General features: G+C 41.0%; 1 protein-coding gene across 2 annotated transcripts; it reads right to left on the bottom strand.

Moving 5' to 3' along the window:
• Positions 1-4,130: 4,130 nt before the first annotated feature.
• LOC124286596 (NFATC2-interacting protein-like) lies at positions 4,131-13,785 on the bottom strand. Of its 2 annotated transcripts, XM_046722971.1 has the most exons (9): positions 13,715-13,785; positions 9,918-10,152; positions 9,640-9,642; positions 9,184-9,268; positions 8,680-8,814; positions 7,929-8,088; positions 7,336-7,481; positions 6,651-6,775; positions 4,131-5,454 (listed from the first exon to the last, which is right to left on the bottom strand). In XM_046722971.1, exons 1-9 carry the CDS (start codon positions 13,748-13,750, stop codon positions 5,375-5,377), a joined length of 1,005 nt encoding a protein of 334 aa, XP_046578927.1. In that variant the 5' UTR covers positions 13,751-13,785; the 3' UTR covers positions 4,131-5,374. The 2 variants fall into 2 exon arrangements, with proteins under 2 accessions (XP_046578927.1, XP_046578928.1); XM_046722972.1 differs by lacking the exon at positions 9,640-9,642 and having other exon boundaries at positions 9,184-9,265.
• Between the last annotated feature and the right edge of the window lie 672 nt (positions 13,786-14,457).

Below are 14,457 nucleotides of genomic sequence, written 5' to 3'. Positions count from 1 at the left end.
CAGATAGTTGTTTTGAAATCTTCAAATGAACATACACCCATGTGAAGGTTCAATTTAGAATTGGATCTTCAGCAACCCATGCTTGACGTAAGCGACAACTAACAAGATCGAGTGGTCAGACTTGCAGATTTTGTTGACACGCTACATCGTATCCCAATTGTGTACCGTAGATTGATGCTCATGCTGTTGATCACTGGATTGACTTCGATTATTTAGGAACAGTCGCCATATAGCTGGAATATTGTCGAGTGCAGCGTTTAACAACAAATGGACAAAAAAAACCCGATGTAGTCGGTTGGTGGGGTAATCTTGGAGACAAGGGTACTTTTGTTCAGCTACAGTGAGTTTAGTTTTACTCCGCTTTTAGCAATATTCCAGCAATATCACGACGGGGATCACCAGAAATGGACTTCGCACATTGTACCCAAGTGGGGAATCAAACCCGGGTCTTCGGTGTGACGAGCGCTTTAGGCGTGACGAACGCTTTAACCACTTGGCTACCCCAGTGAGAAATGTATCCAGGTATGAGGCAGTTTCCAACAGGCAAACTGGTGACAGATGAAGTTTGTTGGCCGTCAGTGAAATAGCAACCTGGGTTGTGAACAACCATCCATATTGACCTGCTGACCAACAATGTTTCCCTCGAGTTGTTGGAATTTATCATTCTTGAATGAGGTTGAGGACAGAACTTAATGCAGTCTTGGTGGACATTTTCCTTTATTCATAAAATATACACACTAACAATTCTGAGGTAATTTAACGGTCTATATAAAAGTGTCTGGAAGTCATGAGATGCATACATTGGAAAAACGCACACATGACAATTAGTTTTCCTTCTGAATATATTTCTGTGATGTAGCTAATGATAGCACAAATTCATTATCTGAAACAATGATTCTTAATCTGGTCACGTCTTTGCAGCTGAATGCACCAAGAGCTCATGTAACATTTGTTTTCCACTCACAATGAAACAGTTATTAGTTCACACCTACATGAAAATATGTTGTCTAAGAAACACCAACATGTTACTGGAAAAGTGAACCATGATATCATGCAACTCTACATTACAATTTACATTAACAATCTACATTAAATCCTATTTACTTCAGATACATCCAGTGTGTAACCAAGACATGACATATTGTACAAAAAGGTGCCTGAAACGTTGGACAGTTCAGATAGAATTGCTGATTATCCCTCAACACTTCCCCATGCTGAAGTGCCTCTTTTTGGGGGTTTAACGCCACGCTCAGCAATATTGCAGCTATATGGCGTCATTCTGTAAATAATAGTCTGGACCAGATAATCCAGTGATCAACGTCACTAGCATCTATGCGGTGGGGATATGATGATGTGTCAACCAAGGCAGCGAGCCTGACCATCCGATCCCGTCAGTCGCCTCTTACGACAAGCATTGGTTACTGAAGACCAATTCTCACCCGGACCTTCAAAGGTTTTTTTATGTTTTCAACTCATGAGATAAGCCTTCTGTATTGGCTCTGTGAGTGATGAATTGTTGATCATGCATGGTCCTGTCATTTAATGATCACATGCCAAAGTGGTAGCCGTTGAAGCCGTTCGATGTAGCACTTTCTTTCGGATACAGTACACCCTGGTTATAATGCCCCTGGTTATGATGCCACCCTGGATATAATGCCATGTTTTTGCCAGTATGGATTTCCTGCCTATATAATACCCTGGGTATAATGCCAAACTGGATATAATGCCATTTACCAATATTTTGGGAACAAAAGTCTGGTTAAAATGCCAATTACACTAGCTGCATGTAGTAAATACCTTAATTGGTTCATTGACATGACTCAAATTAATTGACCAAACTCATTAATGCTTTAAGTAGTCATGCAATCCCAGATAGGATAACACATGTGACAATACACTTCCTGGCACCTACAAGAAGTCACCTGCAGCCCCTAGATGCTGGAATTATCCAGTCATTCAAGGTTCCTTACAGGAGACATCAGCTCAATCACCTTGTTGATTACATAGGGCCTCTAACTGTCCTACCTATAATGCCACCCTGTATATAATGCCATATTTTCTCCTGGACAAACAGTGGCATTATAACCAGGGTATATTGTACTTGGTGAAAGCCAATATTGGCCACTCACACAATTACATACACATAAATCCACAAAATGTCAACACAAATTTCCCAACAAACATGTTTCCTTTTATGTGGATTTTATATATTATAAATGCTTGCCAAACTGTTTCAGCCACCCCTTGAAAGAATTGGAGGTCTGCAGTGACTCAGATCTTTCAAGTTGTTGGTCTGACTAAAGACACTAGAAACATCTTTCTACAATGACACAAAAACTGATTAAGACAACCATTCTTCTGTTCATATTACATACATGTATTGTATACACACACTATATACATACACACTTGATGGATGGACATGATGCAAATGAACACTGGAACTAGACCCAGGGCCCCGTTTCACGAAGCTCTCGCAAGCCTAAGATCTCGTAACTTTCCTCGCAGCATTCGCACCTCCTATACTGTAACATTTAAGGTAAGAATGCTACGAGAAAGGTTACGAGATCTTAGGCTTGCGAGAGCTTTGTGAAACGGGGTCCAGGGTTATCCAACTTGATCATTTGTCGGTAATACCGACGGTGGAAGTAGTCTTGTAGTCTGGCATAGGGTTCCTGTTATGAGTTGTACTACATCACTTCTAGCAACCTTCCAGCAATATCGCAACCAAGGATGCAAAAAAAGAGAAAGGGCTTCAAGCACGGCATCTATGTGGGGATTCGAACTCATTTCTTTGGACTGATAAGCAAATACCTTGACAAGAAGGCTACTACACACAGCCTCGTGAAAATAACATAGTGGCAGCCCAGGAACAATAACCTAACTTTGTGTATTGTGCAAGTAAATTAAAACTTGATTCTATCACAAAAGTCATGTATGATATTATTGATGACAGTTTTCATATCGTTTGTTTAATGCCGCACTCAGCAATATTCCAGCTATATGGCAGCAGTCTGTACTTAATCGAGTCTGGACCAGACAATCCAGGGATCAACATTGATCTACCCAACTGGGAAATGATGACATGTGTCAACCAAGTCAGCGAATCTGACCACACGATCCCGTTAGTCGCCTCTTACGACAAACATGGGTTGCTGAAGATCCATCAGTGTGAACATTGCCAGAAATTTCCAAGTACTGTCTTTCTGAAATCATACATATTGGTACATGTGCCCTCTTCTCAAAATCCTAATCTCCGTGTTTACTGACAAATCTAAAACTGCTTGTTGGACACCCAAACCAGAGACTAATGCAAAAGATGATCTCATGAAAAAAGCCACCAGGAGGCCAAACTGCCAGCACCACTTCTGGGCTTCATTGTATTGAAGCCATTTGAAACTTATCAGACATCAGAAGCACTGTTCGACATATTTATAATGGAAACATTCTGAAGAACTGACATCAGCCCTGCAATTATTGAGTGAGTGTGGCTTTACGAAAAGCTTTTGCAATATTCCAGCAATATCATGGCGGGTGACAAAGAAATGGGCTTCACACATTGTACCCATGTGGGAAATCGAACTTGGGTCTTCGGCATGATGAGCAAACGCTTTAACCACAAGGCTACCCCACCGCCCCGCCAGTGTGTAGGAACTGTGATGATCCTTCGATGTCATGTATACTCGTTGGCTCCTAAATGTGTTTCGCACATAAACAGCATGATTCCCAGATGGGTGTCAACTTGATGTCATGTTTTAGACAACGTTAATGGCATCAAGAAGCAAGACTAACCAAAGAGAATCAGATGAAACAGGCTGGATCCTGCTTCAATGCCTCACACTTTACAGTCATGTATAGTGGGACCCCACTTATCCAGCCCCTGGATACCCTGAAAACTCGGCTATGGGACAATATTTACATGTAGTGAGCGACTCTGGTTTAACGCCACCTTTAGCAATATTCCAGCAGTATCAGACAGGAGATTACATGTTTGTTCACCTAAATTCGATGAAGGGATACACTCTCTATTTTGACTTCAAAATATACTCAAATAATCTTACTCATAAAATAGAGGTGTGGTTTGTTTTGCCTCTGGAGAATATGGGTAAGGAAGTTAACTGGCTACATTCTGATAATTCATCAGGATAATTGTTTATTCAGACAAAAATGTGAGAAAACGGAAGAGTCTGGATAAGCAAGATTTCTCTGCATAGGCACAACTCCTCTGACGAGTCTCAATTTCCTGTGGCATCAATTGAGCCAATGGCACAGAATATTCAAAGTGCAGGTCTGCTGAAATACACTAGAAACGAACCTGTTTCTACAATGACACATACATGATACTGTTCTCGTGTTTATACATACACCTACTATATAGATACACTATATACATTATACACTTGATGGATGGACATGATCACGATGGAGATGACTAAACTCTTCCAGGAGCACTTCTGTTCTCAGTTCTATGACAGGCGAATTTTGAATGTCATTTTAACTGACTGACTGACTGAGTTTGGTTTTACGCCGCTTTTAGCAATATTCCAGCAACATCACGGCGGGGTACACCAGAAATGGGCTTCACACATTGTACCCATGTGGGGACTCGAACCTGGGTCTTCGGCGTGACGAGCCAACGCTTTAACCACTAGGCTACCCTACCGCCCCGAATGTCATTTTACAAAAATATAAGATAACGTGAGCTGTCCTTTTCACCCAAGTTTTGTTGGACATATTAATAACTAACAGTACTGACTTCAGCCCAGGTCATGTTGAGCCCTTGTTAGAACTGAGGTCAAACGTAGATGTAATATACATGCTGGCTCTGAAGAGGCATAAGTCTCAGACACAGATCGGTATAGTGGTCTGTAGGAGCACCCTGACAAGTCTCACACATTAATTGCATCCATCAGCAAGACTCCAAGGGCCTGCATACTTCAGCAGCCTGCATCAGCTTCTTGACAACATTCACGCTTTAGAGCATCACGAAGCATGACCTGCCAAAGAGAATTATATGAAATCTATGGGCTGGCTTCTGAATGAATGTCTTATATTTCGATGGCTTGCACAGGTGCGACTCTGCTGATGACTCTCGCACCTCGATGGCATGTGCAGGCACAACTACTCCGACTAGTCTCACACTATGATGGCACAGCTTCCGTCAAGACTCATCTCAATGATGTGCTGGCACAACTCCTCTAACAAATTTCACACTTCGATGGCATGTGCAGGCACAACTCTCTTGTCAGGTCTCACACCTCAGTGATGAACTGGTACAACTCCTCTCAAGTTTCACACTTCGATGGCATCTATTGTGTCCATGTCCTCCATCTCCAACGTCTCTGGAGTCATGGACGGTGAAATGTCTTCTCCATCAAACATGAACTTCAAATAGGACAGTTCTGTTTTCACTTTGGATGCATAAGTACTCATCAGCTTGCGCAATGCCTGGTGCTGAAACACAGATTGATCAGAAGTAGCAAGACAGTTTCTTAAACAGAGGCTACAAAAGCTGACATATCACCCAGTTTGTTTGAGGGTACAGTTACAATTGGTCTTCTGCATTTTATCCCATCTAATTACCTCTTTTGTTTATTTGTTTGTTTATTGCTGCACAGAGTAATATTCCAGCTGTATGGCAGCGGTCTGTAAACAATTGAGTCTTGACCAGATAATCCAGTGATCAACAGCATGAGCATCGATCTACACAACGGGGGCATGATCACATGTGTCGACCATGTCAGCGAGCCTGACCACCTGATCCTGTCACTTGCCTTTAACGACAAGTACGGGTTGCTGAAGACCAATTTTACCTGAATCTTCATGGGTATATTACACAAGTTTATGTGGTATATAAATGTGAATGAGCACTCAGCATATCGTACACACTGAGGATGAACACATTTAAAAGATTTACTTTGCAATTCCTCCGTGCAATGAGGTCACTCATCTACTGGATGCACAGTCTCCTTTACCAAGAATACAAAATTCACATGAGTTTGCCAGTCTGGGACTACTCAACTGACCCAGGCTCTTTTACAAGACTTTAAAAAGTTCAAACTGAGTCTGGGACTACCAAACTGGCCACCGGTCAAACTCCAACAGTGATTCTTATGGGACTCATTGACCAGAAGCATTTTGAGGGCTATATAATTTAGAACCAGTTCTCAAATATTTACTTTTGTTACAAATTGGAACTGAATAAAACTGACAGAAAACAACCATCTTTGTCTTGATCAAACAGGACAAGCTAAAATCTGAGACCCCGTGAAATTAGGTTCATCCTTGGTGTCCCAACTGGTCTTTGTACTATTTGGCATTGCAAGGCTGCTTTTCAAAGCACATTTACACATTATCCCACGGCCATGGAGTTAAAGATTACGATTTGTCATTTAGACTGGTGTGCCTGCTCTAGAGCCCTTGCGCTCCTCACCACACTACAAGGACAGGTCAGGACTGCCATTTTGGGGAGGAATTACTCCCAGTTCCAAACCAGTTTCAAATTCAGAATACCCACTGTCACTGTCCGCCAGGAAAATACCCTGTAGGCTATAATTTCCTCCTATTTTTCTACCAGTGATGCCTGTCCAGCGGGCCTGTCCAGCGGGCCAGACCAGGGGAGGCTACTCTCTCGATGTCTGTGTACCTACCTTGTTGATCTTGATGAGGATCTTGTTCTTCCTGTTGCTGCACTGGACGTAGAGGGAGATGGCGTCCCTGGTCCGAATGTCTTCCTCCAACATGTCCAACACTCCAGGGCTGTACAAGTGGCAGTCTGAAGCAGGACCATGATCTCAGTTAGTCCAATATATACACTATCATTGGTAAGATTTGGATTGTTGTTATACACCGCACTCAGCAATATTCCAGCTATACTGCAGCGGTCTGTAAATAATCTTATCTCTGCCAGACAATTTAGTGATCAACATCACGAGCATCAATCTATGCAGATGGGATATGTAAACGACCTTGACCACCTGAACCCGTTAATCGCCTCTTACAACAAGCATGGGTTGGAGAAGACCAATAGGTAAGACCTCAGCATAGCCATTTTCTCAATCAGTGCGAGAATCATGGACAGCCATTTTGTCTACCACTAAAACAGCCATATATTCAACTTTGTTTGTGCAGTGGTCAACATGTAGTTGCAAAGTTTCACAGTTATCAAGTCACCATTTTCTGATCTCAAACCTAAAAGACCACACAGACTTTCAAAGTCATAATTTTCTCCAGCCAGCAGAAGACTTTCCATTTTGCTAAGTTCAACCCTTAATCAATCAAAGTTTGTCAGCAACAACAGTTATGGTCCACCTGTTACACGTGTGAATCACCTACCGATGATATCGGCGATGTGCAGGCCGATGCTGATGGGGGGTTTCTGTGGGCAGGATGTTCCTGTCGGCCAGCATGAAGAACAGATGATCCTCCTCTACATCAATGTCCCCTGCCAGCCTCGTCTTGATGCTTTGGAATGTGTCTGCCTAAAATAGACAAGTACACCAAAAGTTTTACAAAGCCTGTATTCATGCAACCAGTTGCACTTGAAAATACCATACCTCTGTTACAACATTGTATCACTGCTATCACACATAAACACTTTCAGATTTCCAACAGAAGTCTTAACAAGTTGTGTGGATAATACTTTTCCTTGACTTTCTTCTATGTATGCACTCTCCAGGAAAACCCCACTTCTTTCCTGCATGTGATGGAGTCAACATCTTGCAAACCAGATTATTTGCAGATAGAACCGCAAAAGTCAGGTCAAGAAACAAAGTTAAATGTGACAGATAGAAATCTGCATCATACTTCCCTTAAAACTTTGTTTTGGCAGGGGAAAACAAAAAACTCACGTTCAATAGAAGACTACTAGAGAAAAATATGAAGAATGGCTCCACTCTGGATTTGTCTGGATTAAGTCAGTACTTTACCTTCCTCATGCTGTACTTGTAGATCTTGGACTTGTAGCGGATCTTGGCCGTCATGCTCGTGGTCTCGGGGGCAGGGCTGCTGAGGTGGCTGATAATCACCAGGTCCTCGTCCTCGGACGATGAGTGCACTCGTATTGTGTCCTTCATACCTTCCAATGTCCTGAACAGAAGCAAGCAGTGACTTAACAACAACATATCTCATAAACTGCCTATTCCACACATGGTATATGCTCGAAGCCCTACAATTGATTGAAGACGACATAAAATACAATGTCAATGCAGGTGATCAATGTTTGTTGTTTCGAGACACAGTATTATTCAAGTTATATGATAGCAGTATGTTAAGAATCAAGTCTGGATCAGGCAATCATGAGCATTGATCTATCCAACTGGGATTCAACGACATGCACCATGTCCATGAAGGTGACCAATGTGTGTTGTTTCGAGGCACTCAGTAATATTCCAGTAGTACCCAAAGAATCAAGTCTGGATCAGACAATCCAGTGATTTACATCATGAGCATTGATCTACACATTTGGGATTCACGCGCCAAGTCAATGAGTCTGACCCATTAGTTGTCTCTTACAACAAGCATGGCTTGCTACCCAACAACACTGATTTCAGTTTGGCTCTGAAATTTTAAAGTAAAGAGCTACCATGTTTGTACCTCAACTTTAGAGGGTTCAATGTCTCATTATTACACTTGTATACAAGTATGTGGTAGCAAGCGTGTGTGCTTGTCCAAGCTTACTGGAGAGCCTTCTTCATGTTCCTGTTCATCCTGCGAGTCCTGGTGGGTTTCTGTGTCACTGTAGAGTCGGGGGTGGGAGGTGGTGTTGGCGAACGGGATCGCACGAATGAAGACTCTGGTGTTGTGACATGAGAGCTGATAAAAAAAAAATGTAAACGTTAATGCAACAATGTTATGTGGGTAAACATGATAAGCTACTCATTAACAGGGCTATACCCTGACTCACAGACATTCAGGTCCCAGGAACCCCAATTATTTGTTTTAAGGGTCCTTGCAGGCAATACAAGGGCTGTAGGCCCTGTAACATCCAGTGATCAACAGCATGAGCATCGATCTACACAAATGGGATACGATGACATGGGTCAACGAAGTCAGTGAGCCTAACCACCTGATCCCCTGTCACCTCTTACAACAAGCATGGGTTGCAGAAGAATTCTAACCCTGATCTTCACTGGTCACTACTATTGTTATAAACCTTCAATTGGAGAAGGTGTCAGTACTCACCACTCCAAGTCATCCTTGCTCTCATCAAGTGTCACTATCGGCACTCTGTTGTTGGCTTTTACATCTGGCTGTAGGGGGTCAACTAGCAACAGAAAAACACCATCTACCATTGTGATATTTATAGACAGTAAGTAAAGCAGTTACAATAAGTAGCTAATTGCAACCCTGATGTAAAAAAACCAAAAGATTTAGGGGTCCTCGATTTTGAACGTGGTCTGAATGTCAATTTTTTTGTGCATACTTTGGGGGAAAAATTTTGTTTGTTGTTTAACGCCGCACTCAACCATATTACTGCTATATGGCAGCAGTCTGTAAATAATCGAGTCTGGACCAGACAATCCAGTGATCAACATCATGAGCATCAATCTACGCAATTGGGATGTGATGACAAGTGTCAACCAAATCAGCCAGTCTGACCACCCGATCCCGTTAGTTGCCTCTTACGACAAGCATGGGTTGCTGAAGATCAATTCTAACCCGAATCTTCACGGGTATTGGGGCAAGGAAAAGGTCTGTATGTTCAGACTAGACTACCTCGCCGCCTTCAACCAAACACTGACTATGCTGACAAACAGCAAAACAAAGAAAAGCAAGCTTTGATAAGTTCAATAAACACTGTAAATAAAGTAAATTGCAATCATTGCAATCATCAGTGGGATCAGTAACCACAGAAACCATGGCACTGGCCTTACAATGAATTCATGTCTGGTATTGCCACATAAAATCAGCCACACCTATTTCCTCTTCATCTTTGTCGATGCACAGTTGAATCCTGCCCGACTTCAAGTCCTCCAAACACTTTGTGACTCTAGTAGAGTACACAGATACTTGTTTCTTGGGAAACGGTACAGGCACAGCTGTTGGGTTGGCGGCTAATGTGCTACGGACGGACCTTGTTGACCGGGTTTTGCGGATCTTCGGAGGAGAATCAGCATCTGAGCTGTCACTGTCTGACCCGGAGATAACATTCTGTAATGAAAACAACTCCAAGTGAACAGCTGGAAAACAATGTTACCATGGTAACAGCACCACACTAATCTGGATCATGAATGACTTCATAGCATTGTAAATTTCAAACATCTTACACTAAACATGAGAAAATGATGATTTTGTTTTTTCGTTTGTTGTTTAACGCCGCACTTAGCAATATCTTAGCTATATCAGTATATGGCTGTAGTCTGCAAATAATTAAGTTTGGACCACACAATTTAGTGATCAACCATGTCAACAGCAATAGCATCAATCTAATAATGATCTATCACAGCTGCTAATCATATATGGCATTGTTATTTTCTTTCAGAACCAAATATAATCGGGACTGAGTGACTAGCAAATGCTAACATCATAGAAGCAGATTTGATAGTGGTAACAATGTTTACATGCAACTTTTGCTTATGGCTGGTGCAAAAGTTAAGGCATTTCTTTTGAGTGAGAGTGAGTTTAGCTTTACGCCGCACTCAGCAATATTCCAGCTATATGGCAGCGGGCTGTAAATAATCGAGTCTGGACCAGACAATCCAGTGGTCAACAGCATGAGCATCGACCTGCACAATTGGGAACCGATGACGTGTCAACCATTCAGCGAGTCTGACCACCCGATTGCGTTAGTCGCCTCTTACGACAAGCGCAGTCGCCTTTTGTGGCAAGCATGGATTGCTGAAGGCCTATTTGACCCCAGATCTTCACGGGTCTTTTTTGAGTACTACTGGTGCATACTTGTACATGTACATGTTCATATGTTTATGTCCATAACTGCCCTTTAGAAATCTAGGGAACTTACACATTTGAACTTTCACAAAAGTCAGCCGTCAAGAGCAAGACATGTTAGTTGTGACCATGACCTTCAATATCAACCCAACATATGAGTTGATTCAGTGTTTATAAACACTCCTCCAAAGTCAGTCAGCTTGAAGATATGTGAATTGCTTCTCAAATTGATTGTTTAACAAAAAGTAGGGGAACCTCAACTTTCAATTTGGATAGGAAGTATAAGCGTTAACAAATTTTCAAAGACAGACGTCTTATGAACGCACCAACATTTCTCTTTATAACCACCCGGTCCCCTAAATGCAATGCATGGGATGCACGTGCACAATGCAGTAGCCCCATACACAAGCATGGGGTGTCATTCTGTGACCGTGTTTAAATACCTTGGAGTCAACTTTGTATGCAGACTCTTTCAGTGTTGTCACAACCCCTAGTGTACAACCCACGAATCCGTTGGTAAATGACCAGATTGTGGTCACATGAATACCTGCAAACACCTAGTTGCGGATACTGCAGCGTGCAGTAAACTTGGACAAAGTACTGTGACTATGTGCCCCAGTCCACCCAGCTGTGAATGGGTACCTCGTAAGGATGGGAAAGCCGCAATAACTCGGAGCGCCTTGTGGCAGCAAGAGTTGTATGCTCCCTAGGGAGTTGAGATTGATAATAAGATGAGCCGTTGAGATTGACATCCAATGATCGAGGGAAAAAATACCAGCGTCTTGGGCATAAACTAGTGCGTGGATATGTGCGTTTATAAATATCCTATAATAATAATAATTCTTGATTTTGACGATTTTCAAGAAGGTCAATAAATCACTTTAGACCATGAACTTTGACAATCATCTTGCATCACACAGTTGTTGTTTGAAAATGAAAATCGTACGCATCTAAATTTCACGTCATACACCAATCATCTTTCAAGAGCGATTATTGGACAAGTGACAACTTTATCTGCATTTGAGGCCTCATGGCCCATAGTGCCAAGATACAAAAATCATACAGTGCACAAGATATATTGAAGTACATTGCAGGACTACTTCTAAATTTCTTTTGAGGAAGTGATATCTTCTTCATAAGAACAGAATTGTTGTTCACATTAATGAGACAAATTTATCTTGGGATGGATTATTATGATAATAACAATTTTATATACTGTACAAACAACTATGGTCATAAGGAAGGGCAAGTGGTGATGCACTCTCAAAACATTCCTTATTATCAAATCAACAATGACTGACTCTGTTATATCTTTTCAATCGTAAATTAACAATGAAGTTCCCAAACCTTTTTTAAGAGTATATTACAAAATTGTTATAAAGTTTATTTTACTGTAAAATTTAGTATCCAAGGATGACATTCATTTTTTTCACTGGAAAAGAGATCAGTCACTATAAACACACGAGCTTACAATAACTGTTCCTCAGTTTTTGATGTCGTTTGTTGTTTAACATTGCACTTAGCAATATTCTTGTTATGACAGTTGTCTTCAAACAATAAAGTCTGGACAAGACAATCCAGTGATTGACATCATGAGCATCAATCTATGCAACTGGGATTTTAAAGTTATTTCCATCCCTGATCAATCTATTCAATTGGGATACAATGACAAGCATCAAGTCAGTGAGCCTTACCCCATAAGTTGCCTCTTACAACCAGCATGGCTTGCTAAAGAGCAATTTAAAAAAAAGTTACAGCTCGATCTTCTTCCTAAGCATGAGAGCATGGACAACATATTATCTTTGAATATGTCTTTCAGGAGGCTATTCTGTACTAAAATGACCTTTTAACAACTGACCAAATCAGTAATGATGATATAACGTCTGATCTCCATCTTGATAACTGCAACTTGCTGTGATTCTGCTTATGGGTCACTGCTCATTATCTATGCACAATCATTTTTAGAAACAATCATATGTCTTATTATTGCTTAGAACTGAATTTCTCAGAGATTACTTATAACATTCACAAAGTAATAGAAATTTTGAAAGCTATTCAGAAAGTATGAATGTTGTGAAATTATACTGACACACTATTACTTTTCATCATGAATTCGGAGTGACAACGTATTGTTCTGATAGAGGCATCATGGTTGTACAGCAGTAGCTATCAAACCTGTGTCAACACAACTGAAAGTATGCAGTGTCAAGCTTCTGCTTTGATGCAAACCTTTTGCTACAACAATCAACATGACACATCACTTTCGATGTCTTTTAAAAAAGTTACAGATGATATGATAAGTACTATACTCTTTACTATTGACACTCTTACGACACAGACTCTCACAAAAGTTCTAAAATCTGGGTACACTTGTACACAGTCTAATTTCAAAACCCCAAACCATACTGCTTTGTTCTCTGGGTCATTTCGATGGTAAACATATCGAAAGTGACCTAATTAATTTGAATATTCAGCCACAGTGAAACCAGACAACAAGCTCGACATGTCTGCTTGTTTTAGCTTCTGAAATCTTAAGAGGTGATTGACATTTCAACATATATCACAACGGAGACACTAGAGGGCAATTTAAAGCCTTTACTTTTTGCTGTCGGTCCAAATCATCAACTGTATCGAAGTTATGGAGACATGCCATTCGTATTTCCAATGGCTCAGAATACTTTCAGCATTCACGACAGATCTATAAATTGTCTGCGTGATTCAGTTCAGACACAATAGAATCTTGGAGGCCTGAATGGTATATTCCATTTAAAATACGAAAATGTCAAACAATGTTCATACAAACTTTGGTATATAGACTACTGACCATATCTCTGCTTTCCAGAGGTAACCTGTCTCCCATATTGTTTCTTTCAAAATGACGATTAGCGCCAGTTTCTCAAAAAGTGTAACTGGAGGTTCCCTGGATACGGATTAAGAATCATCCCCCAAAGCCAAGACGTTACATAATATTTTCGGTTACACAAATGGTCAGACACGTTTTCCCTACGTGTAATAAAACATTTCCGCGTTGTACAAAAACAACGTTTGAAAGGGAATGGACAAATCGAAATTATGATTATTTGTGATCTACAAACCAATAATTATCAGTTATTGTCAGTTTTCTATTGAGCATTCTTGTCAGAAGGAAATAGTGTACACTACGATGTACGCTGTTATTTTTCAAATGTACAAAGACTGTGATAATGATCATGATCCGACTATAAGATTCTTTCTTATGACTGTGCATTGCTACATTTTAACAATTATCAAATGCTAATAAACAACAATTGATTATAAGATGCAGGTTTGAAGATTACAAGCCACAACGAAAGGGTCTTCTTTTGAAGAAGACAGTCTCACGCGGCGAGTTTGCACGTAAGTCAGTGGAGGCTCGTGCTGACCGAAAAGCTCGTGCAGTTTCACGTGCATATGTAAAATTTGCAAGAGCGCGCTGATTGGCTGGAGATTTACTGAGGGCTTTGGGATTGCGATATATCCGATGTACACACAGTCAAACGTGGTCTTGCTGCGAATGGTGAGTTATAGCAATGGTGTTTGGCAAGCATA

Source organism: Haliotis rubra, unplaced genomic scaffold (genome assembly GCF_003918875.1).
Source record: "Haliotis rubra isolate DU_JTF1 unplaced genomic scaffold, ASM391887v1 Scf387, whole genome shotgun sequence".
NCBI lineage: Eukaryota > Metazoa > Mollusca > Gastropoda > Lepetellida > Haliotidae > Haliotis > Haliotis rubra.
Note: the sequence above shows the minus strand (reverse complement) of the source record. Positions and strands in the feature narration are given on the sequence as shown.